At 49.7% G+C, this 23866-nt stretch overlaps 9 protein-coding genes and 2 non-coding genes across 11 annotated transcripts; 5 read left to right on the forward strand and 6 right to left on the reverse strand.

The window, feature by feature from the left end:
* Window positions 1-1083: 1083 nt before the first annotated feature.
* AtWU_06803 (TauD/TfdA family dioxygenase) lies at window positions 1084-2446 on the forward strand (the record flags this gene model as incomplete). The annotated part of the gene is made up of 4 exons (XM_035501912.1): window positions 1084-1359; window positions 1431-1696; window positions 1762-2022; window positions 2083-2446. 4 exons carry the CDS (start codon window positions 1084-1086, stop codon window positions 2444-2446), a joined length of 1167 nt encoding a protein of 388 aa, XP_035357805.1.
* Window positions 2447-2604: 158 nt separating this feature from the next.
* On the reverse strand, window positions 2605-5501 carry AtWU_06804 (anaphase promoting complex subunit 2; the record flags this gene model as incomplete). Its single annotated transcript, XM_035501913.1, has 2 exons — window positions 2605-4920; window positions 4980-5501. The coding sequence occupies 2 exons, from the start codon at window positions 5499-5501 to the stop codon at window positions 2605-2607; spliced, it is 2838 nt and encodes a 945-aa protein (XP_035357806.1).
* Window positions 5502-6656: 1155 nt separating this feature from the next.
* On the reverse strand, window positions 6657-7184 carry AtWU_06805 (V-type ATPase assembly factor PKR1; the record flags this gene model as incomplete). Its single annotated transcript, XM_035501914.1, has 1 exon — window positions 6657-7184. The coding sequence occupies one exon, from the start codon at window positions 7182-7184 to the stop codon at window positions 6657-6659; it is 528 nt and encodes a 175-aa protein (XP_035357807.1).
* A 2173-nt stretch (window positions 7185-9357) lies between these two features.
* Window positions 9358-11270, forward strand: AtWU_06806 (sugar porter family MFS transporter; the record flags this gene model as incomplete). The annotated part of the gene is made up of 5 exons (XM_035501915.1): window positions 9358-9880; window positions 9960-10432; window positions 10492-10837; window positions 10894-10970; window positions 11031-11270. The coding sequence occupies 5 exons, from the start codon at window positions 9358-9360 to the stop codon at window positions 11268-11270; spliced, it is 1659 nt and encodes a 552-aa protein (XP_035357808.1).
* Window positions 11271-11625: 355 nt separating this feature from the next.
* AtWU_06807 (putative C6 transcription factor) lies at window positions 11626-13978 on the forward strand (the record flags this gene model as incomplete). Its single annotated transcript, XM_035501916.1, has 6 exons — window positions 11626-11724; window positions 11777-11889; window positions 11959-12038; window positions 12087-12772; window positions 12900-13657; window positions 13723-13978. The coding sequence occupies 6 exons, from the start codon at window positions 11626-11628 to the stop codon at window positions 13976-13978; spliced, it is 1992 nt and encodes a 663-aa protein (XP_035357809.1).
* A 1050-nt stretch (window positions 13979-15028) lies between these two features.
* Window positions 15029-15874, reverse strand: med7 (mediator complex subunit MED7; the record flags this gene model as incomplete). The annotated part of the gene is made up of 2 exons (XM_035501917.1): window positions 15029-15556; window positions 15611-15874. The coding sequence occupies 2 exons, from the start codon at window positions 15872-15874 to the stop codon at window positions 15029-15031; spliced, it is 792 nt and encodes a 263-aa protein (XP_035357810.1).
* Window positions 15875-16177: 303 nt separating this feature from the next.
* Window positions 16178-17306, forward strand: AtWU_06809 (phosphatase PAP2 family protein; the record flags this gene model as incomplete). Its single annotated transcript, XM_035501918.1, has 4 exons — window positions 16178-16324; window positions 16384-16477; window positions 16542-16881; window positions 16934-17306. The coding sequence occupies 4 exons, from the start codon at window positions 16178-16180 to the stop codon at window positions 17304-17306; spliced, it is 954 nt and encodes a 317-aa protein (XP_035357811.1).
* A 170-nt stretch (window positions 17307-17476) lies between these two features.
* AtWU_06810 (NAD(P)/FAD-dependent oxidoreductase) lies at window positions 17477-18854 on the reverse strand (the record flags this gene model as incomplete). The annotated part of the gene is made up of 2 exons (XM_035501919.1): window positions 17477-17697; window positions 17762-18854. 2 exons carry the CDS (start codon window positions 18852-18854, stop codon window positions 17477-17479), a joined length of 1314 nt encoding a protein of 437 aa, XP_035357812.1.
* A 1041-nt stretch (window positions 18855-19895) lies between these two features.
* optE (small oligopeptide transporter, OPT family) lies at window positions 19896-22811 on the forward strand (the record flags this gene model as incomplete). Its single annotated transcript, XM_035501920.1, has 12 exons — window positions 19896-20168; window positions 20222-20458; window positions 20520-20666; window positions 20722-20920; window positions 20979-21493; window positions 21537-21758; window positions 21814-21867; window positions 21925-22006; window positions 22060-22176; window positions 22235-22419; window positions 22473-22523; window positions 22578-22811. The coding sequence occupies 12 exons, from the start codon at window positions 19896-19898 to the stop codon at window positions 22809-22811; spliced, it is 2316 nt and encodes a 771-aa protein (XP_035357813.1).
* Window positions 22812-23607: 796 nt separating this feature from the next.
* AtWU_t178 lies at window positions 23608-23697 on the reverse strand. The gene is given in 2 exon segments: window positions 23608-23643; window positions 23662-23697. It is a non-coding gene; the product is annotated as a tRNA-Pro (tRNA).
* Window positions 23698-23717: 20 nt separating this feature from the next.
* Window positions 23718-23789, reverse strand: AtWU_t179. Its single transcript has one exon. It is a non-coding gene; the product is annotated as a tRNA-Arg (tRNA).
* Between the last annotated feature and the right edge of the window lie 77 nt (window positions 23790-23866).

The raw sequence follows: 23866 nt of genomic DNA on the forward strand, positions 1-23866 counted from the left end.
AATCCTGTTGTCTTGCCTGATACTACTGCGGAGCAACCGGCACTGTAGTAGACAAAAATAAATCAATCACCTTCTTCAATCTGCATGGGAATGGACTAAATTTATTGAAAGCACCATTTCTCATTATTATCTCAGATGTATTTAAATCACAGATTAGTCGAATTTATGCAACTTATATGCAATTAATCATAATCAGGTACCATCCCTCCGCAACCAACCAAAGAACCTACTACCCGATCAGGAAACACATGCCCTCATCCCATCCACTTTCATAACGACCCCATCATCTCAAAACACCACCAATAAATGAGAAACATAAGCATCATACTTATCCCATCTCTCGCCCGAGAAATTCATCTTTAATAGTAATTACTACTTACTACCGATCAACCGGCACATTCTCCGCTGATCATCCCCCTCATATACCCGACCCTCCATGGTCTAGCCATCCATCCACCATCCATCCATCCACCAGCCATCGTCTTTCTAATAGTAAGTAGATACTAAGATTAATACATCTTCATCCACCAACTAACTAAACAAACTATATACTACAATATAAGAACTAACACTATTCACATCCATCTCACAAACTAATCAGACAATCCGCAGCATAACAATAATCAATCACAAGCCTTTCCCGCGGACATCACAACAACCACAGCCGAGATTGCGCCATCGGCAAATCAACATTCGTGATCGCCGACTCAACACCCGCGGCGCACTCCTCCTATGAGAAGTCGCAGATGGTTTCAACGTATAGTCACGGCGCACGCAATTCCCCTCCACTGATGGTTACATCGCTTATCGTTCCGAATATGCTCGGCGAGTTCAAAGGCCAGGGGTTGGTTGGTTAGTCTGCATTGTAAAGTGGGATGATGAGGATGTGAGGAGGGGGGGAAAGGTTTCTGGAATGAGGGGTATATAAATACTACTGGTGTATCCTTTCCTTGCAGCTACTTTCTTTTATTAATTACTGCACTACTACTACCACTACTACTGGCGTTGATATCAATCTCATCTGATTGATAAGATCTCATTTATTTATTTATTTATTCTACTCTATTGAATTCCGACTCCATCATGGCCCTAACCCAACAACAACCCGCCAATATCCCCCTAGACGTCTTCCCTGACGGACTCAAAACCACTGGTCAACACCCTCCCCTCTACGAACATATTCACCCCTTCGATAAATTCCCCAAGGAGATTACTGGCCCCACGGTCTGGAAGCCTGAGGATTACAGCAATAGCCCGGAGAAATGGACGCATCGGTTCACGGAGGAGGAGATCGAGGAGTTGTCGGCTGCTGCGGATGGGTTTTTGGACGCGAAGATTCCCATGACTGGTATTAGCAAGGTAAGCCACCTGTTTACTACCCTTGTTGGTTCTTCTGTGGTATCAAGGGAATGTGTTGACGACGATGGTAGAGCAACTTCCCCCTCCCTAATCTAGCTGCCCGCCTGCACGAACTTCGCGCCGACCTCCTCGACGGCAAGGGATTCATCCTCTTCAAGGGCTTCCCTGTTGAGAAGTGGGGAAACCACAAGTCTGCTGTCGCGTACATGGGTCTCGGCACGTACCTCGGGTACTTTGTTAGCCAGAACAGTCGGGGCCATGTGCTCGGTCATGTGAAGGATCTGGGCGAGGATCCGACGCAGATTGATTCTGTGCGGATTTATCGCACGAATGCTAGGTGTGTATCATCCATTCCAGCTGATGCTTCTGTGCCATCTATGGAGAGGGTAGCTAATTGTGTAGACAATTCTTCCACGCAGACGACTCCGATATCGTTGGCTTGCTTTGCATCCACCGTGCCAGGGAGGGAGGTGAATCTGACCTGTGCTCCTCGCACAACGTCTATAATGTCCTGGCAAAGGAGCGCCCGGATGTGCTCAAGACTCTCACAGAGCCCATCTGGTATTTCGATCGGAAGGGCGAGACGAGCACAGGACAGGAGGAGTATATCAAGACGAGTGTTGTTTATCTGGAGCGTGGCGAGAACCCTCGGGTTTATACCAAGTATGTATTCATTGCCTTCGACGGTTTGATGAGTGAAGGACTGTGCTGATACTTTTGTAGGTGGGACCCCTACTATGTGCGCTCTCTCACTCGCTTCTCGGACGCTGGAATCATCCCTCCGCTTTCGGCTGCTCAGGTTGAAGCTCTGGAGGTCCTTGAGGCGACTTGCAACCGCGTCAAACTACACATGATCCTCGAAGTCGGCGATATTCAGTTCCTGGCCAACTCCCATGTGCTGCATGCACGCACGGCCTATGTTGATCACGCCCCGCCTACGCCCAGACGCCATCTCATGCGATTGTGGTTGGCCACGCCGGAGAGCGAGGGCGGATGGAAGCTGCCGTTCTGGGATAGCAATGAGAAGAAGAGAGGTGGTATCCAGGTCGATGACCAGGCCCCGGTGGCTCCTTTGGATGCTGAGTAACGGGTCAAAATGACTCGATGATATTCATGTCTGTAATGTGTACGTTTAGCTTCAATACCATGTTAAATTAGTTATGAGAGTTTTGCTATACCTCATGTACCTCATTATTCGTAATTCATACAAGCTTGCCTCTTCTATGGGATGGATATAATATGCAATCACTGCACAATCTTGTAGCTGCCTCCGCTGATGATCTCCAGCTTTCCTTTCGACACCATCCCGGCTAGGAACTCTCGTAGCTCCTCGTTGCTGTATGGGAATCCTCCCGGAACGGCTATTTTCAGCATCATCACAATCCGTTGCAGTGGCATTGCGCCCTGGTTGGTCAACATGCCCACAATAAACTGCCAATACAGATTCATCTTCTCCATTGCCGCCGCTTCGGCCGTTTCCTTCGCTGCCGCTGCCGCCGCTGCATCTGCCTCGGCTGCTGCTTGTGCTGATTCTGCTGACTGGTCCTCCGCATCGCCTGCACCAGGTAGCCCAGGCTCTCCGCCTGATGCATCGCCCTCTTCGCTCGGAAGGACCTCCAGGACTCGGAATGTATCCCGCTGTGTTTCCACGAGAATACGCTTGCTTACCCAGAAGAGACATGCGCTGCGCGCGAGTGCAGTCGACATACCGAGTTCGCTGGCGAGTCCATCCGTTGTCTTGGTCACGGCCTCATCCGACGGAGAATTGAAGGCGTAGATCACTGTGGCTTGCCAGGTAGTAACCTCGTCCATGAACACGCGGTCCTCGAGATCCAGCTCCACAGTGACCTGTCCGAGTCCATTCAACCAGGTGAGCTTGCGCGACTGCTTGAGCGATCCGAACCCTTGCGCGTACCGCTGCTGGAGCGAGGAAATCTCCTCTGGAACATTAAACTCCAACCCTTGAATCTCAGGCCAGAAGAAGTGCGAGAGGATCTTGGCGTGAAGCTCTGGCATGTCTTCGTCATCCTCAGTTGCTCGTCTGCCGTCAGGAGTAACTGGCAGTTGAGCCTTGCGCTTTCCGCTCAATCCTTGGTCATTGCGTATAACGGCGTCAACACGGCGGGAGTCGAAGATATCCCGCAGCATGACTTCGCAGGCCTGCAAAGCATTATCACCAAAGCGTACCTTGAGAAGCTCCAGAACGGACATCTCCTGGTCAAAGTCGGCGCGCTTCTGTAGTAGCCGCTCGCCCAGCATGTTCTGCATCTCCTTGACGAACATCTCCTTGGACTCGAAGAGACTGATAAGGCTTCCAATTACGTCGGACGTCTTCGACTTCCGATAGTCTGGTGCCGCGTCGACCGGGTCGGGAACCCAGTTCATATCATCCCAGTCGAGTTCTCCGCTATCAGCTCGCAGCGAGTTCTGGTGTGCTTTGGTCAGTTCGGCTGACAATTCCACTAGTGTGTCCGTGTGAGAAGCAGTTTGTCCATCAGCATCGGCCGGGTCAGACAAGAGCCCGCCAACGATGACCTTGACGGTGTCATCGCGGTCGCGAAGGTATCTGCGAATGGGCCTAGCAATCCGGTCCAGAAGCACTCCTTTGGGATCTAGCAGGTTGAATGCCCGTATAATGGAGATATACACCTGCAGAATCTCGACAGTAGATGCACCTGGGTGCAGCAATCGCTGGTTGAGAACGGCAATGAAAGAGTGCGTTAGATGGGATCGTGCTGCCGGATACGTAGTAAAGTGCCGTAAATCTTCGATAGCTCCACTGCTCGCAGGCCACTCAACAATGATATCAAAGAGTTCGCCTGCACGGAGAGCCCCAAGGCGAGAAATACCAATTTCCTGCCACTTCTCCACATCACTCAGATTCACATCGAGACTATCCGGTTCCCTGATCCCAGACTCGGGAGTGTTGATTATTGCTAGGACTTGCACGACCAGCCGCGCGAAAACGTTCTCAATCCAGTGCCGTAAATGCTGGACGACCAGTGAAGGCCCTTCCCACTGCCCGGTGTATGCCGCTCGAATGAACTCGCTCAGCATGGTATCCATGACGCTAGCAAAGACCTTCTGCGCCTTGTCGCCACCCATGCCAACCATCTGTAGCCCATCGAAGAGCACCAGAAGGACCTCTCGAGACGCACTAACACGCGCATCCTCTCCCGCCATCAGGCTCATCCTGGCCTCGACAGAGGGCTCATTTCGCCAGTCCTGATACGAGACCGAGAATTGCCGATCGACTTCCATGTCATCAACGCTCCCTGACTCATCATCTCTCTCCTCACCCAAAGTATCGATCCCCAGGATAACCAAGGCCTCCGTAGTAATAACATGAGTCAGCAAGGTAGACCTCAACGACCACGGCAACGCATAAGCGACCATCATGTGGAACGACGTCCGGAGCTTGACGAACATAGGCTCTTGATCGGAAGTATCGAGAAGCGGCAGCAAGTATTCCATCAAGTGCGAAAAGTATATCCTCCTTGCCAGCTGCAAGCAGTCCACGATCTTATGTAGCAACCTTTCTTTCTGGGGATAATTCAGAAGCTGTACGCCCCACGATCAGTACCACATATAGCTGGAGACACCATCAATGTGAGTCCTACCTTGTACAGTCCACCCCTGAAATTCTTCAAAAAGTGCCTCCGCATCTCATACGCATACCAATCCAGAATATTCCTTTGCGCCATATCCTCCGTCACATCCAATCCCATTGTAAAAGGCTTCATCAAGTACTCGAGGGCGTCCATAACCTCCCGTGTAGGTTTCTTATCGCGATTCGTCAAGCGCAGAAACTTCGCCTCTCCTATATCCTCATATCGGTAGATTATATCGAACCCGCAATCCGGGATGGCAAGGAACTTTGTCGCAACCTGCCAGGCGCGGTCCAATGTCGCTTGGTCCATCCATGGTTCGTCGATATCGGTTTTATCTGATGTTATTGACGATCGAAACTGGGAGCTGCTATCGCGGGTTTTCGTGCTGGAGGAGAAATTCGGAAAGAGAGTAGAGGTTGTAGGTCCGATTGCGAGGCCCGCGGATGGGAAATCTTCTAGGGACGCGGAGGGGAGGACGGAGTTGAAAACGCGTCGGCGACTGGTGTGGATGGTTGTGGTTGTCGATGGCATTTTGGCGGTTCAGCAATGGCTCACTCCATCATTGATCTGGATGAGTCGCGTCTGAGAGCACTCCTTCACCAGGATGCCATGGCTTGAGGGGTGTTTGTTGATGCCGGTGTTTGGCACCATCATGGATGATGCGCTTAGTCATATGATCAACATTCTTATCGATAAGAGTTCCGAAAGAGGAAATGTGCAATCAAAGAGCTTCAGTATGTAGAGCTAGCTAGCTTTAGCCTTGATTTCTGTAAGCATAGCTGCTGCTTCTATCAATTCTAGTATTACATAGTTTTAAATTTGTCGGTGTCTCGCATTTTGTAAAAATTGTTGACACCACCAGTTTTCAAACTCAATCAAACATCTGTAGTTGAAATATATATAACGAGGTGCTACTATGAATTCAGCATCAAGCATTTTACTGAACTGAGTCAATAATGCTCTCCTGTCCAAGTTGGGAACTAAGGAAGCAAAGAACTGAGAATGCCCAAAACACCAACCAGGCAAATACAGCACCTTCTGCATGTCCATAACCTCGTTCTAAGTGTGGGTGGAGAGAAGGCCATGGCGTACATCCTCCTAGTCAGATGAGACACAATTTATGAGTCGAGACCTTTGCTCAGTAGCACAGCTTACTCAACTCTCTCTCATATCTACAGGCATGTCTAGATTGGTCAATCCCATCGTGCTCTGGCGGGGTTTCCATGCAGCTTGAAAGCGGGGGTCAAAACTCTGCATGAGATATCAACAACACCTACCCTCTTCATGTGAGCGGGCAAAGGGATAACCGGACTACATGCAAGACCGGGCATATAGCTTTGCCGCGGGACTTAGTTGCTAGAAGCTATAGTGGAAGCAAGAAAGTATCGCGGCCACCAACCTGGTCATACTATCCTGTATTGCTGGACCATCAAAGTATCAAGTAACAGGTCTACATTTCATTCCATTGCCCGGCATGTATCAGTCATCTATAGGGTATCTTGCCGGTGCAGCAAACAGAATGCCTCTCTGGTATCTATATGGGACACAGACGGAAATGGTGGATGGCAACGAGGCCGTATCGGCCCATGTCCGACGCAGGATGGTCAAGAAATAAGTCGGGACACCACACGGGCCCCTAGGTTGATGTACTAACAATCCCTGACAATGATCCAATCCCGTGCACGCCTAGGCCGCCTTACCGTCATCTACCTTCTCCCACTCGCTATCGGTGCTTTGGTAACCGGAGCTCTCACCGCTGACGCTCAGGCGCTTCCGAACTTCGCCTTGTTCCTCCGGTGGCCGAAGTGTTGCCGAAGCAGCAAGAGACCGAGGAGCGGAAGCGGTGGCAGCAGCACCCTTGTGCTCCGTTAAAAGTTCTGTTTCCGTATCGCTCCCGGCACTGTCGAGAGTCGCCGGGGTTTTCCGACTGCCGTCTGACTTGGCTTGGCTCTCTGCAGGCTCTTCCGATTGTTGCTTTTTCTCCGCCTCCTCAGCTTGCACCTGCCTAAGCTCCTGAGCGAACCAGTTGATGGACCACCATAGGGCGCCAGACAAGACAGACAGGACGAAAAAGTGGATGCTATACGTGGCGAGGAGGAGGGCGAACAGGAGAGCCTGGAGGGCAGCGAAGGTGACGTTGGTCGCGATGAGGAGGGAGGGGGTGGGACCCGGGGTAAAGATGCTAGACCAGAGGTCCTCCATAAACGAGCCCATAATTTCGGATTACGCGCGATTGCGGCTAGTTGCGGGGAACGGCTGGAGACTTGGGGTCACAGAAAGCGGCTCTGGGGTAGGGGAACTGTGGAATGACGTTGATGTCGGAAACTGGAATCCGTTGTTGTTGTTGAGTTTTTCTTCTTTCCCTGTGGACGGATAGTGCAACAACCTGTTAGCAACGCCGGGATGTCGGGGATCGAGGATGACAAACTATGCAGCAAACCGGGATCTCAGTCGCAACTGCGGACCGGTGGCCAAAACAAAATGCCGTTCGGAGGGGAGAAGAGAGGATGCAGATGGGAAGATAGGACGAGACGACCGGTAGTCGACCGAAGCAGACGGTCGGCGTTTGAGTCGAGGTTCAAGGTGGGGAAAAAAGAGGAGAACGGGAACTGGATCCTAGGCCGATTTGCCAGGAGCTAATGGTGAAGTTTAAATCCCCGTGGGGAGAGATACAGCTGCTGATTATCGAGAGAAAGACACGGGAGGTAAAAATGAGAAGCTGGTGGGCTATCGAGAGGAGGAAAAGAAGGAATGAAGATATTGAAGGGGAGTGACTCTTCTGGGGGTGAGTTTAGAGAGCGTCACGTCACGCCCGCCCGACGGAGGGGCAGCTGCCCTTTCTTTTCGCCGTAACGTTACTACTAAGTTACTTAAGTTACTACTTAAGGCAGCGATGGGTGTGAAATACCCGGTTTATCATCACGGGACTCTCCCTTCAGGCATCGATCTCTCATGATCATGACCGCTGGATGGTCGGAATGACCGATCCCCAACTCACGACGGATATGCAGTGATAATGTTACTCCATTATACCTATCCTGCTAACTAAGAAAGCGCGCATTTTGGGTTTTTAGGCCCGAACATCCCCAAGCCAAGTCAAGCTACAACTGGATGTATCTTCTTCCGGTAACCTACACGGCTACTTTGGTTAAACTTCCCTTGGTTTGGCCCATCTATCAAATACCGCTGATCGGCTTTCGACCTGATGGCTTCCGCTTCGATTGCCGCATTCCGCCGTTCAAGATGATGTAGTACTGAGTAAAGTAGTAAGTAGCTCCTGCGGCACCTCCTGCACCCGCTTTCGGACATCCCAGAAAACCTTGTGATTGGCAGACTGAAGAGGCATCATCCATGAAGATGTCAGTATATGATCCACGGCTGTTGAAGTATGATGACGAGGACATGGGGTGTCTTATCGAGCATATATTGGGGCAGTCTCATGCGTTCAGCTCATTCGACCATGCGTTTAATAGCGGGCCTGTAGCCATGCGGATGCGGAGCCATCCTAAAGGTAATCCTGGGGTTTGTACTCCGTACCACAGTAGTAAGTAGTAGCTGGGAGACAACCGCGTCCCAGACAGGACGGCTTTACTCCGACACTAAAACTGGGTGAGACAGAGTGAGACTTTCGTCAATTCGCTCATCTGGCCGGAATGCGAGATGGTGATGTCCGCACGTGTTGCCGTCACGGGATGTCCTGCTTTCCTCAATTGGGAAACCAAACGAATATCTAGAGACACAGAGTATCAGGAATGACAAGCAAGGTTATATTCTTGGTGGGCTTGTCAAATTGGCTATATATCCTCTGAATTAGAAGCTGTTCGCTCTCTAAAGACCAAACCGGTTTTCCATGTAGTTCCATCCCATGCCTGCGCTTTTCTAGTGGATTCGAACCAGGGTGACTGCGATACGCTAAAGCGGACCACAGTTTGGCCTCACCACCTCCACTTCTCACACTTCCCTGACGGTCTCCGCCCGCCGGCCCACTTTCACCCAGACACTACGATTCGACATTGGCCTGCAGATCGCAGCTTAGGGTTCTTTTCTTCTCCCCCCTTCTGCTTCATGGCTATGGAATCGTCCGAATCCTACCGTGCTGTCTGCTGCGAATCATGTCGCTTCCCGGCCTCTGGATTTCCTTGGGCATCTGGTTCCTTCTGGTTGGCTGGCTGGATTAACTGTAGTCAATTGATGTATCTATATAAGCTGCGGTGTAACTCGCGTCTCCTCTTTGCTTTCTTGGTAAATCAATTGTAAATCAACTCACGTGCTATCTCAATAGCGACAACAGGCGTCGCTTTTGCGATCAAGCTGGGCCTACACCCATCCCTTCTCCTTGAATCAATTATCTCTCCTCCTTTTTTCTATCCCTCTTTCCCATTGCATGATGGATAAGAAGCCTATAGATCCCGCAAAGGAGCTGTCCCCGGATGGTCGTTCTTCCATCCAAGGGGGCATTGCTCACCATGCAGAGGACCCTCTCCCCGAAAGGGAACCTTATGGCCCCCCAGGTATTAGGGGACTCATAGCAAACCCGTTCGTCCTTATGTGTGCCGCTTGCTCGACGCTGGGAGGTCTCACATTTGGGTATGATCAAGGTGTAGTCTCGGTCATCCTGGTCATGGACCAATTCTTGGAGCGTTTCCCCGAGGTGAACTCCGGCTTTTGGAAAGGTTTGATGACAGCGATGATCGAGCTAGGAGCATTCCTTGGTGCCATGAACCAGGGTTGGATCGCGGACAAAATCTCTCGCCGTTATTCGATCATCGTCGCAGTTTGCATTTTCACGGTTGGATCAGTATTGCAGACAGCAGCGGTCGACTATGCCATGTTGACTGTCGCACGACTGATTGGTGGTGTGGGGATTGGTATGCTGTCAATGGTGGCTCCCCTGTATATCTCCGAAATTAGTGAGTATTATGACTGTTCTATACCGGGCTGGTTACATGACTTGTACAATGAGCGTCAGCTGACCTGTATTTTCAATAGGTCCTCCCGAGTGCCGTGGTACGCTTCTGGTTATGGAAGAGCTGTTCATCGTTCTTGGAATCGTCATTGCATACTGGATTACCTATGGCACTAGATACATGTCTGGAGAGTGGGCATGGCGCCTTCCCTTCCTGCTGCAGTTGATCCCGGGTTTCATCTTATCGGCGGGTGTTATTGTACTGCCTTTCTCTCCAAGATGGCTTGTTGCCAAAGGAAGGGTCCAGGAGGCTCTGCAGAGTCTGTCGAAGCTGCGTCAGTTGCCTCCATCCGATAAGCGCGTCAGACAGGAGCTTCTGGACATCAAAGCCGAGGTTCGCTTTCATCAGGAACTCAACGCAGAAAAGCACCCAAATCTGCAGGGTGGTGGAATCAAGAACGCAATCTTGCTCGATCTGGCATGCTGGGCCGATTGCTTCAAAAAGGGTTGCTGGCGGAGGACGCACATTGGTGTCATGATGATGTTCTTCCAACAGGTGAGCAACAAGATGTCTCAGAAAATCATCCCAGAAAGCAACTAACAGTCTGGTGATAGTTCGTTGGAATCAATGCCCTCATATACTACGCACCCACACTGTTCGAGACTATGGGGTTGGACTACAGCATGCAACTTCTGATGGCGGGTATCGTGAACGTGGGACAGCTGGTGGGTGTGATCACCAGTATTTCCACCATGGATAAATTCGGTCGCCGGGCTCTTCTACTTTGGGGTGTAGCTATCATGGCAATCTGCCATATCATCGTGGCCGTCTTGGTTAGCCTCTACTCCGACAACTGGCCCGCACACCGCGCACCGGGTTGGGCCAGTGTCGCTCTTCTACTTTTGTATATGGTTGCTTTTGGTGGCTCATGGGGTCCAGTAGGATGGGCGCTGCCAGCTGGTAAGTATCTGCCCCCATTGAATGTTGGAATGCCACTCTTGTCTAACTCATCGCAGAGGTGTTTCCTTCTTCTCTCCGTGCCAAGGGTGTGGCCCTTTCGACCTGCTCTAACTGGCTGAACAACTTTATTATTGTGAGTTAACCCTGAATTAACAGCAATATACAGCGCAGCACTAATAAGAATGTCTAATAGGGCTTGATCACACCGCCGCTTGTTGAAGATACCGGATACGGCGCCTACGTATTCTTTGCAGTCTTCTGTTCGCTGGCCTTCGTATGGACACTCTTCTTCGTCCCTGAGACTAAGGGCAGGTCTCTGGAAGAGATGGATCAGGTCTTCAAGGATAACTCGAGCGAAGCAGAACAGGCTCGTAGACGTGCTATCGAGGCAGACCTGTTGCGTGAGGAGGAGCAGGCGGTGATAGAGGCCTAATGTTGCCTGTGAAGACGGTTGCACTGATCTACTGGTAGATCCAGTGCAGTTCTATTCTTTGTGTATAACATGACTATTTAGTTAGGACTTACGAATTTATGAGTGACGTGAAATGAAATTTGCAACGTTGAGTAGATTACTGGTTGCTATTCTTGTCGGAAGATTTGGGTCTAGACCATCCTTACGTCCGCTTACTAACCAGATAATTCCGGCCCACAGTTGCGTGTTTGTCAGCGGGTCGGAAGCTTTTCGCCTTCGGCACATCCGTCAGCTTCCTATCTCCTTGCTATTGCCTTCTCCTTTGAAGACTACTGATCTACTACGGCATATATGTTCCTTGCGGACGTCACATAACATGTATCACTCTCCGGCACCTGCTGAAAGGTCGGAAGATGACTCCCAGAAGCATAGGAAGCGTATATCGAGGGCCTGCGATTCATGCTACAAAAGAAAGGTCGGTTTTGCTCTCTGAGCGTGCTTCAGAGTAACTTTTTGACCATCTGTAGATCAAATGTGATGCAGCTGTGCCTCAGTGTAATTGGTGCAGTCATCATGACATTCCATGTACCTTTAACCGGGTCATTACTCGGAAGCGGAAAGCCAAGAGTGATGCAAAAGGGTATAACTCTTGTCTCCTACTAAAGAATATAGTAGCTGGAGCCTCATCTGACAGTGTATTTTGATCTAGAGAGAAAGAAACGCCCGGGCTGGCCGAGCGTATTGAGCGCATAGAAAAGTTCCTTACGGAGAACCTTCTCAAGGAGCCTAGTCAGTATGCCGAGTCAACGTCTAATCTCCATCTACTAACATACACAGCTCCTTCTGCAACACCACCTAGTATCGATTTTCATGAGTCTCCTATAGGGTCGCGTTCTTCTGAATACACCCACGACTTTTCGAGAGAATCTTCGACTTTCAATGAGAAGTCGGGTTCTTCTTCGGTACCTCTACATTTCGCAGGTCGCGAGTTGGGATGCATCAACCTGTTCACAGGCATTCCGTTACTGCTCCCAGAGGGCAAACAATGGGTTCAATCACGGACTGGACAGAATATTGCGCTCAGCAAGTTAGTCAGTTCCAACAAGCCGCCGTGGGAAAGACAACGGGCATTAACATCCAATGCGCTGGCGATGAATCCCCATCCCGAAAGCGCATTCGAGCTGCCTGATCGAAACGTTATAGACACTTACTTCAGGCTGTTTTGTATGTCCTTCGTAAGGCGTATATTTCCAGTTGTGGATCCTGTCCTTTTCAAGGAGACTATTGAGAATGCTTATCAGCAACCACGAACCAGGCTTCCGTATGGAAAAGTGAGCACCAAGGCATGTGTGCTTGCCTTTGCTGCCTTTACCTCTCTAGTACCACCTCTTGAATTCGAGCATGAGTTCCGAAAGCTTGCCCCTCTTAACAGTGAGACCTACTTCACGAGAGCACAATGCTTAGTGCCTCAGGTTTTGCAAGAGTCTGCTTCGGTGGAGGGGCTACAGGTGATATCAATGATGGTGAGTCCTAATCCTTTAATCCCGCTTGGCCTCTGTGCCCATCGATGTCGGTTGCGCTATTCTTATACAAAGACCACATATCCCAAGTCTCTAAACATACTTTCTCATTCGCTGACTTCATTGATAGGCACTCTTCGAGCTTGTAACCGGCAACTTACAGTCAGCCAGCTACTACGGTTCAATTGCAGCACGCATGGTTTTCATATTGGGTGGACACACTACTAGTTCAATGCCAGAAGATCCGGAGACGCCGCAAAACGAGATCGCCATGAGGTCACAGAGACAAATCCGATATCTCTTCTGGCTTGGTTACACCATTGAAAAAGATGTGTCCCTTCGGACTGGACAGCCCCAGCTATTTACGGAAGATAACTGTGACTTAACAATACCCGCCAGTTACAGTGAGAATCTGTTCAAATTTCCGCTCGACTGCCGGCAAATACCTCCAGAAGACATGCCCGAAGATCCAGTCTTCCCAGTGGACATCCGCCTGAGTATAATCAAGGCTCGAGCCTACAACGCCCTGTACTCCTTCAAAGGTCTGAAGAAAACGGACGCCGAGATCCTGAAGGAAATCCGCGAACTGGACGACGAGCTCGAAAAATGGAGACTGTCGATACCTCTAGCATGGCGACCTACATTATCCTTTGTTAAAGAAACCCCCGACCCAAACGCCAACATGCATTCCGTCATACTGCGACTAAACTACCATCTTTGCATGACAATCATCCACCAAGCCAGTGGCCGATGCAGGGACTGGTCTAAGGAAGAAGGTGGAATCATGCACGGCGTCAACTCCAGCTTAGCTCTGTCCGTTGAAGCCAGTCGTTCAACACTACTCTACCTGCAAGCATCAGAACATGTTCTGATTGATGGTATATTCTGGTACGTTCCTCTTCCCCCCACCAAACCTCTTCACCAATACCCTTTACTAACAACGATGTATTCAGGACCCTCATCTTCTACCCCATGTCCGCCCTGCTAGCCATCTTTTGCAACATCCTCCAAAACCCCTCCGACCCCCAGGCCACCAAAGATCTCGGCCTACTCAAAACAGCGATGAGTATGTTGGAAAGGATATTCCTGCGCCAACCGTCCTCGGTCAATGAAATCGTGCATATCAAGATGATTGCGGATTTTGTGGCTGAGTTGTATAGACTGGCTAGTTGTGCGATTGAGAAAGCGTGGCATGAGCGTTCTGGTTAAGCATGGATCTACATTGGGGGTTTATTTATTGGGTTACAGGGTATATACAGGTACTAGAAGAATTGGCGTTTGGTTATATTGTTTTGGAAGGGATGAATTTTCAGAGCGCCCAACGAGGGATTCAACATTGGGGGTGCTATGGATTATCGGTAAACGGATGCGATTGGCTAAAACATAGAGGATTTTTACACTTGTTTACGAGAAGGATTTTGGTTTCAAGAAATAATATATTGATGTAAACTATCATAATAGTAACAGAGTAGAAACCTAGATCTTGAACAAAGTCAGCAAGACAGTTCAAACATTCTTTTGTGATTGCAAGCAAAGCAACAAAAAGCAGTAAAGCTTATTTCAGATATTATATGCGCAGTTATAATCAAAGAGTACAAATTTGTACTTTCAGATGGGGTTGAAACAAAGATAATACGCAAATCATCATATAAGCCAAAGCAGGAGACATATTGCTCGACTTACCAATACTCTTGTGAATGTCAATTGAGCCATAAGCTGGACCTAAAGGTTGAGTAGCATGTGAAGCATCATTAAGCTTTCCAATACCGCTCAGTCCTCAAAGAACTTGCTTGGCCATTGTCGAATCTTCGTTGTTGAATGCGTGAAGAAAAGTTGCGGGAGAAAATTTGGTGAGAATTTAAACGCGTGCCGTTAGCGCCACACGTGATCTTCACGGAACCATGTTGTTCCCGACCGCATTGTGGAATTTATGGGTATCGAAAAGTGGATGCTTTCCGGTCTGTGGTGCCCGTGAAGCGCGTATGTAATGTTTGGATGCTTGGGCATTGGTCACTGTGGACTGTGTTTGCCTGTATTTGGCTTGATTGCCGATCTTTGTTGAGCGGACTCAGTCCAGACTTGGTCGCGACAGTATAGACGTATAGCTCGTAAATTTCGCAATTCGGTCATATTTCCACGAGTACTGACATGGTCCTGATCTGCAACTTGGCTGTAGATTGGCAGGTGATGTAGCAGAAGCTAATGGCTCTCTTGTTGGTGGTTTCCGGATGAGCATGAGGTTATCGGCACTCGCGACCTTCAACCCTCAATCTTCCCGTCCAGGAGATCCCATATTAACCGTGCGTCTTCGATGGTCTTTTGACTTGTTTCCGAATCCTTTTCACCGTCCTCATCGGTCTGCTGGGGATGTGACTGCGCAGCGTTGCCATCTGCTTCCAACCGTTCTAGAACACCCGTGATCTCGGCTTTCAGTTTGTCCATCTGCTGAATTTCTTCCTTGGTTCGACTCAATTGCTCTTCCATCATCATGATTAGGGATTCCCTAGCTTGGTGTGGTCTGTACAAGTTCAGGAGATGGTGTGCGTTGATGAAGAGGTTGCGCAGGTCCTCCACTTTGGATTCAAACTGCTCCGGAGATACGGATAGAACGCCGACAAATTCGAGAAAGTTTAGAAGGAGAGATTTGCTTATTTTGAGGAGGTAGTATGCGTGGTTGAGCGGCCGGGATGGCTCCGAGGGCGATTGACGGTCGGTATCTGCCGGAGACGAGGACGGGTACAGCTGGGTGATGCCTTGATCTTTCAGGGACGGTAAAGCAGTTGAAAGCTGTGGTGATGTGTAATTAGCAAAGTTACAGCGAGGCAATGATCAAAAACTTACGTTCTGAAGCTCTCCGAACACGCTGTAATGACCGGAGTCAGGGATCGCTGGTGGGACGAGAAGCCGAAGCTCTGGTGGCAGATCGAGAGCGCGCAATTGGGCAGGTGACCACTTCTTTTTCTGCGGTTTTCCGTCCTCGCCTTTGGATGCCTCTTTCTTGACCTCCTCGAGCCTCTTCAGATTATCGGGCGTGAAGTGTTTCCATAGCGGAGGCGGCGGGGCAAAGGCAGTCGCGAGCGTCCGTTGTTGTGCGGCGTCGGCCATGATATTCTCGTGGAATTGACAGCTATGGTGCGATAATTAAGTCGGGGTAGTTGGTAGTTGGTAGCACGCGACGGACACGAGATCAAGAGGTGAATGCAGGAAAGAATGTGGACAGTCGAGTCGGCGCAATGCGGAGAAGTCCGGTGTTGTTGGCCCGTGCTCATGCCAGGCGGCCACTTGCTCTTGTTCACCATCCACCAACTACGGCCTCCGTTGCGCAACTTCCCACCTCTCTATCCAGCCAGGCGCTGACTCTTCGCTGGTTTCTCATGAGTGCTGTAGATTCGAACTGAGCGCCACAAAATGCCTCGCAGTGGACTTGCTGCTGGCTCAGCAAGCCCCCGCTCTCCTGTGAGAGAAGCAACTAGCACAATGTCCCGCTTGTATCAGCGCTCGTACCCGGTCGTCGACGCTGTCGCGCTGGCGTGCATTGTAGCTGCTTGGATACTGGTACGCCTTCAGACCTGCCTCTCGTGTGGTTAATGCACTAATAAGAACGTTCCTTGCAGATTCAGATATTTGCGACCCCATTTCATCGCATGTTCTCCCTCGATAATAAAAGTATCCAGTATCCCTTCGCTGTTGTGGAGAGAGTTCCAGTCGGTGAGATACTGCACCCTGCCCCAGCAACGCCGAATTTACCTCGATGCTTACTATCGATTTACAGTTTGGTCTATCATTTATGCTGGCGTCATTCCGTTCCTCGTCCTCCTCGCCTGGGCAGCCGTGTTCCGTCCCTATCCTCACAAGGTCCAAGTGACCTTGCTGGGCTTCCTCATCGCGCTTATGCTAACGAGCCTTATTACCGACATTATCAAGAATGCCGCTGGCCGACCTCGCCCTGATCTAATTTCTCGCTGTCTACCAAGAAAAGGGACCCCCAAGGACTTGCTGGTCTCATGGACGGTGTGCACTCAAACCAACGAGCACATCCTCCAAGAAGGATGGAGGAGTTTCCCCAGTGGCCACAGTAGCTTCTCATTTGGTGGGCTCGGTTATATGTCACTGTAAGCTTGTATGTCGCGACAACACATAGAACAACGCTAATCGCTTACCCAGGTTCCTTTCCGGTCAAATGCACGTGTTCAGACCGAGGACCGACCTCTGTCGCTGCCTCGTGGCATTTGCTCCCCTTCTCTGCGCTTTGTTAGTTGCTATCTCTCGCCTGGACGACTACCGCCACGATGTATATGATGTTACTTGTGGATCGCTACTTGGGATGATGGTAGCCTATTTCTCGTACCGACGCTATTATCCAGCGCTTCGGTCAGTAACCTGCGACTGCCCATATGGGAGAGACGATATCATCGGACCAGATGGATTCTCCAAACTGCCTGGTGATGAGGAACAGCAGCTTCCGGGCTCAGCATCTGTTGCGCGTCAGTGGGATGCTCGAGAGTCATATCAACTTGCAGAATCTACATCCTCCTAGAGGTAGATGTCATTTGCCACATTTTCACCATCCTGTTTCTTTCTGTGATACCCTAGATTTTTGTGTTGTTGATGTACCGTTACTTTGGACGCTCGCCCTTATAGTAGAGATTTTATTGTATTGTGCGCTCAATGTTGTCAATTTTGGATATTCATTACTCATACCTATTCTTACAATTTGGAAATGTCCCTATGCTGTACACTGGTCCATTCCTTGACATCGTGGAAGTCCATCACCTTGTTGGGGCCTCCAAATCGTCCCAGAGTGTCGCTCCAGTTTCTATCCGAAGCAATCTCTGGGCTCCATTTGATGAGATCGTGGACCTTCTGAGGAACTTTACCCTCCATGGCATCGACAATCAGACTCCCGATGGACGGTAGGTATTTGTAGCCTATTAAAGGTGCGCGTTAGTAATGAGAACGCATCTTGTTTGGGGCCATGGCGTGGCGTCTTACCTCTGCCAGAAGCACCACATCCCAGAATCAGTGATTTGTGCTGTGGGTGACGGTCAATGATGAATTCGCGGTTCGCGGTGTCTGCACACCAGCAGATTCTCGCGAAGCTGAACGGACGGTCTGCCAATTGAGGCACAGTTTCTCTGAGAAGAGCGCGAACTCTCTTCTCGGACTCCAGGGGCACTTGTGTCTTCTCGAAGGGAAGACTTTGCAGCTTCCCATCTTGTGATCGGACCATGTTTGTATATCCGGGATGCTCATCGCAGATCTTGATCTCCCCGCGCTCCTCATCCGGCTCAAAGAAGAAGCCCTTTTCAATATTGAAGATGACGGGCATGTTCTTGTATTGTGCGCGCTCCTCAGGCTTCAGAGCGATATGTACAAGCGTCCAAGCAGTTGGGCGCAGCTGGTCCTTGAAGTCCAAGAACTGCCCGGCACTTGCACCAGCACACAGGATCGTCTGCTCCGCACGCCAGATTTTGCCATCGGCAGTAACGGCACCTTTCACATCATTGTTCTCGAAAATAAGGGTGATGACTCTGCCTGCCGGTGAACCAGCAACGAACTTGACACCAAGTCTCTGTGCTTCCCTGGCGGCAGCGACGAGAGCATTCCGGGCATGAGCCCAGCCGGCACCGGAGCGAAGAAAGTAACCCTTCCACCCAGGGAAATCTCCCTTGAGCACAGCAGGAGCAAGATCACGAAATTGTTCTGGCCGCGACATCTCCACCAAGTTCGGGTCGGCTTCGGGCCTTACTCGGACACCAAGGCGGTCCAGGCCAGCTGATGTGCACGCCGACATGAGGAGGCCGACATCGTGGTAGTAGGGCTGGAAGAGAGGGTCGTTCTTCCATCCTTGGAACGCTTGTTCTCCCAGGAGTTCGTTCACCTCAATCTCATCTTTTCTGTTGCTGTATTGGCCGGAAGAAATGACTTTGTTGACGTCGTTTCCTGCAGAAATAGCGGAGGGGACAGGGTAAGGATCCAGGACAGTCACATTGGTGTAGCCCCTGCGAGCCAGGTGTAGGGCAGTAGAGCAGCCCCAGGTGCCCGCACCAACAATCAAAATGGAGGAAGATTTGGTGATTGCCATTGCGATGTATTTTGGGCGCGGTCAACGATGTTGGATAGGGTGTTGAAAAAGAGATCGCTATGCCGCACCAATTGGATGACTTTTGACCTGCACAGCTTTCCAAGTGAAGCAACTCGTTGACGGGATAAGAGGATCCTATGAAGGATATATGAGACGTGGCCTTTATACTACAGTACTACAATGGCGACGACCAGGGCAATGAATCATCAGATGTCGGGCTTGTCTTACCCACCGATAGGCAGGAAGGTCCACGCGGTGGTTATCGAGCGGTAGCGACCGCCCGGTTACCCTATGGGACCGACAAATACAAAATCTCCCCCCGCGTGCACTGTCCAACGCGTCTTATCCTGGCCCACCAAAGCTCAATCCTAGCTTTATCTTTGCGTGCTTGAATGGCCCGCCACTCCGCCGACGTCGGCCAACCAATCCGAAGTGTCTGCGGAGCAAGACCGAGAGCCCCCTCCCTGCCGGTAGTTGGCATGTCGAATCATCGCCACGAAATTATGCTAGATACTGGCGGATGGAACAGAGGGCTGCATTAGCCTAAATGCGAGATAGCACCAGAATGACCAGACTTTGGGCTGGTCGCAACATAGTCTTAGCCACTAGGTGCATACCGGCTATTCGTTCGCTTGGACCTTACCTTATTATTCCCCCACCCGTACAATCGTCTTGTGGCTTGCCTTGAGCTTGTCATGGGTCCAATAGCAGTCGTTGCCGCATATCTACTTCTTCATTCGCCGTGTTCTTGGTCTCCAGCCTTTGCAACCAGACAGAATGTTCTATTGGGATAACCTACCGTACATTGTATACTCTATCTCGTCGCTGCCCTCGGGCCCTATCAACACAGCGACATGAAAGTCCGTTGATATGATATGCCGGAAGAAGCCAAGCCGGCAGTATCCCGTTATAAAAAGGGAGGAATGGCCACTATGGTTTTCTTGCCATGCTTCCCCGTGGCATCGGGAACAGTCTCTTGAACCCTTTCAAATCTCATTCTTCAAGGGACCAGGCAACCTCTGAGTGCCTGATAGCAGTGTCATGGCTCGCTATATGTCAGAGACCTCGCACGATGCAGACGTTGAGGAATATGCGGGGGACCCTACATTGCGCGACGACGGCATTTCCAAGAAGCCCGTGGCCAGTGCAGATGCCCTAGATATTGCCCTTGGCGACAGCAGCAATGTCGAATATACTATCGACTCGGACAACTCTCCATACCTGGAAGTGCGAGCCAATGTTCCAAACACCGATGACCCTACGTTACCAGTTAACACATTTCGGATGTGGTTTTTGGGGGTTGTCTTCACCCTCGTAGGTACCCAAGAGACATATAATTGTATCTAGCACACTGACTCTATTCAAAGCTTGGTACAGGCGTCAATCAATTCTTCTCTATGCGATATCCTAGTGTGACAATTACTTCATTGGTAGCGCAGCTGCTTAGTTACCCCGTGGGATGTTTCTTTGCCAAAGCCCTGCCTATCATGAAGGTGCGCTTGTTTGGGCGCTGGGACTTGGACATCAATCCGGACCACCACTTCAATATCAAGGAGCACGCAGTGATTACGATCATGTCTAACCTCAGTTTCAACCAATCTTGGGTGAGTTGTATCAAGTCACAGAGTGGCCAGAATAGATTAGAGACACTGACACATGTGATAGGCGAGCGCGATTATCCAAGCACAAAAGGTGTATCTCAAGATGTCAACGCCCGTAGGATATCAGATCTTGCTATCGCTGTCGATGCAGTTATTTGGTCTTGGGCTTGCTGGGCTGTCATACAGATACATCATTGAGCCGCCTCAAATGGTAAGTGTGGGGAGGACAAACTTTGGGAAGATCTACACTAACCAGATCCGCTCAGATTTGGCCTTCGACACTGGCAAACGCAGCCCTCTTTCAAACACTGCACAGTGGAGCAAACCCAATCGCCGACGGCTGGAAAATCTCGCGATACCGGTTCTTCCTTATTGTCTGCATTGGAAGTTTCTGCTGGTATTGGTTCCCTGGATATATTTTTACTGGACTGAGTACCTTTGCGTTTATTTGCTGGGCAGCTCCTAGTATGTTGGGATAATTCCTGGCCCACAAAAGATTATTCACAGCTAACATGATATCTAGACAATAAGGTCGTCAACAATCTCTTCGGTATGACCACGGGTCTGGGATATATGCCAACAACATTTGATTGGAGCCAAATTGCGTATAACACATCTCCCTTGACCATTCCGTACTGGGCGCAGGCCAATGTCTTTGCGGGATGGTTTCTGATATACGCCGTGGCGGCCCCAATCCTTTACTACGCCAACACGTGGTATACAGCGTACCTCCCTCTCACGAGCTCTGATGCATATGACAATACGGGAGGTATTTACGACTCGAGTCGTATCCTGAACAGCGAAGGAGTCTTTGATGAAGACAAGTACAAAGCGTATAGCCCCCTTTTCTTACCAGTGACCTTCTCCTTGAGTTACGGAGTCGGTTTTGCAGTCCTGACGTGTTTGATCACGCACGTACTTCTCTATCATACGAAAGATATAATTCAGACTTTCCGGGGAGAGAATAAAAAGGACATCCACGCCAGGCTACTTTCCCAGTACCCCGATGTACCATGGTGGTGGTACGGTGCCTTGACTGTAAGTCTTACTTCCCTCTGATTTGAACAAGCTAACAGTAAAGGTTGTTATCGTTGCCCTTGCGATCATGACGCAGTATGTCTGGCATACGGGGCTTCCCTTCTGGGGCTTGTTTATCACGTTGGCTCTGGCAGCGATTTATGTGATACCAGTCGGAACAGTATATGCCGTGGCAAACCTTAACAGCAATTGTCTGACCGTTCTGGGAGAGATCGTATCCGGCTATCTGCTGAAAGGGAAACCGCTCGTTCTTTTGATATTCAAGGTGAGATCTCAGGTCAGGACATCTCATCTGCGAAGTTATGACTGACAAATGATAGTTTTATGCGTACACTGGGCTGAGCCAAGCCATGTATTACGGCGCAGACATGAAGGTTGGTTGGGCCTCCGGATCTATTTGATAAGTGTCTCCTGTTGATGAATATCTGTAGCTTGGAATGTACATGAAGATCCCGCGGCGAACTCTTTTCGTTGCCCAGCTGGTTGCTTGCATTCTGGGAACTTTGACGCAGAGTGAGTGAATTCTATACATCCACTTTCTGACTGCAGACCGCTGACTCGAAAAGACGGAGTCCTGCTCTGGATGCTTGGAAATGTGCAAGACGTGTGCTCGGAGGACCAAGCGGACAACTTTACCTGTCCGCAGGGTCGGGTCAACTACAACAGTGCCGTTCTATGGGGAGGTATGGCCACTCTGTCGCTCTCATCGGCTTGCGCAGGAGTTCACTGACAATGCTACAGCTATTGGACCTACCAGGCTATACAATATCGGAAAGATTTATTCCGGTCTTCTGCACTTTTTCTGGATCGGAGCACTGCTTCCTATCATCACCTATGCCTTGCGCAAGAAGTACCCCAAGTCCCGATTCCTGGATGCCATCCACTGGCCGATTTTCTTTGCCGGCACGGGTAACTTGCCTCCTGCTGTATGGAAAACCCCCTTGTCAAGAGTGCTTCTCTATGCTAACTGCGACGGTAGACGGGTATCAACTACTCCACGGCGTTTGTAGTCAGTCTGATTTTCAACAAGGTGAATCATCTATCTTCACGTTATGATGAAGTGCGACATTCTGACCGCCTATAGATCATTAAAGGCCGTAAGCCTCACTGGTGGGCCAAGTACAACTACGTGTTGTCTGCAGCATTGGATTCAGGAGTTGCCGTTGGAGCAATTGTGATCTTCTTCGCGCTGACATTCCCGGGGATTACCTTCAACTGGTGGGGTAACACAGTCAATAATGGGACGGTGGATAGCAAGGGCACTCCATGGCTGGAGTTGAAGGGGAATGAGACTTTTGGGCCGGCGACATGGTCGTGAGGAGTATAAAAGCAAATCATGCCACGACAAGAGGTTATTCGGTGGATGGAAAAGGTTAGCTAAGCTCGTGTGGGATGTATACCGTACTTATGAAGCGATACATGGTTTTTTTCAAGCGTTGGGTTGATTTATTGATTCTGTTAAACTTTGTTTGAGCCTCTAGAAAGACTGCCAGAGGCAATGCAGATATTTATTGAGCAAGATATAGGTAATATATACCCTTGACGCAGATACTTATGGAAAATCATGATTAAGCGTGCATAGTATAAGGAAATATAGTCTGCAAGATATGTCTGTCCCATAACTTTAGAAAATCTTGCGATCACGAAGAACTATCTATGTCCTGTACAGAAACTTCCTAAGCTCCCATCTGGTACAGGATATATTATTATTATTATTATTATTATTAATTATAGCGCGTCTATTGGCACTTTTACTGAGTCACTGACGGCCAGAGATATTATCAAAGACTGTCTCCTAGCACTCGCTAGCATTTTTTCACCTTTGGGTTCTGAGCTAGTTTGTCCCACTCCTTGGTAGTACAGAATATATATATATTTATCCAGCTCTCATTCATTCTTCGATATTGGTTATGGTAGCCGCTGACTCCCACCTATTATCCTGTACTAAACATTTGAAATGTGTTTTTACGTCATTAGATGTCTCTGCAATTCTAGTCAGAGTGGCTAATACCACTTAATCAACCATTCCTACACCACCCCTCCCTCCTTCACCCTCCACAAAAAAGAGCAAAACAAAAGAAATAAAGCAAAAAAATGAAGGTTATCTTTTTCAAGGCCCGAGCCGCGGATCGAACGCGGGACCTCTCGCAGATATGCTTGGGTTAAATCCCTAAGCGAGAATCATACCACTAGACCACCCGGGCTTGATGGAAAGAATAACCAATGACCTACGCAGGACTCGAACCTGCAATCTCTTGATCCGTAGTCAAGCGCCTTACCATTGGGCCAGCAGGCCATTTGATGGAAAATGGGCGCACTTTACGGCATTAAGAGCTAGCAGAAAGCTGGTCTGCCCTATAGATCAAGGCTCCT

The sequence above is a fragment of the Aspergillus tubingensis genome, assembly GCF_013340325.1.
Source record: "Aspergillus tubingensis WU-2223L DNA, scaffold_8, whole genome shotgun sequence".
Lineage (NCBI taxonomy): Eukaryota > Fungi > Ascomycota > Eurotiomycetes > Eurotiales > Aspergillaceae > Aspergillus > Aspergillus tubingensis.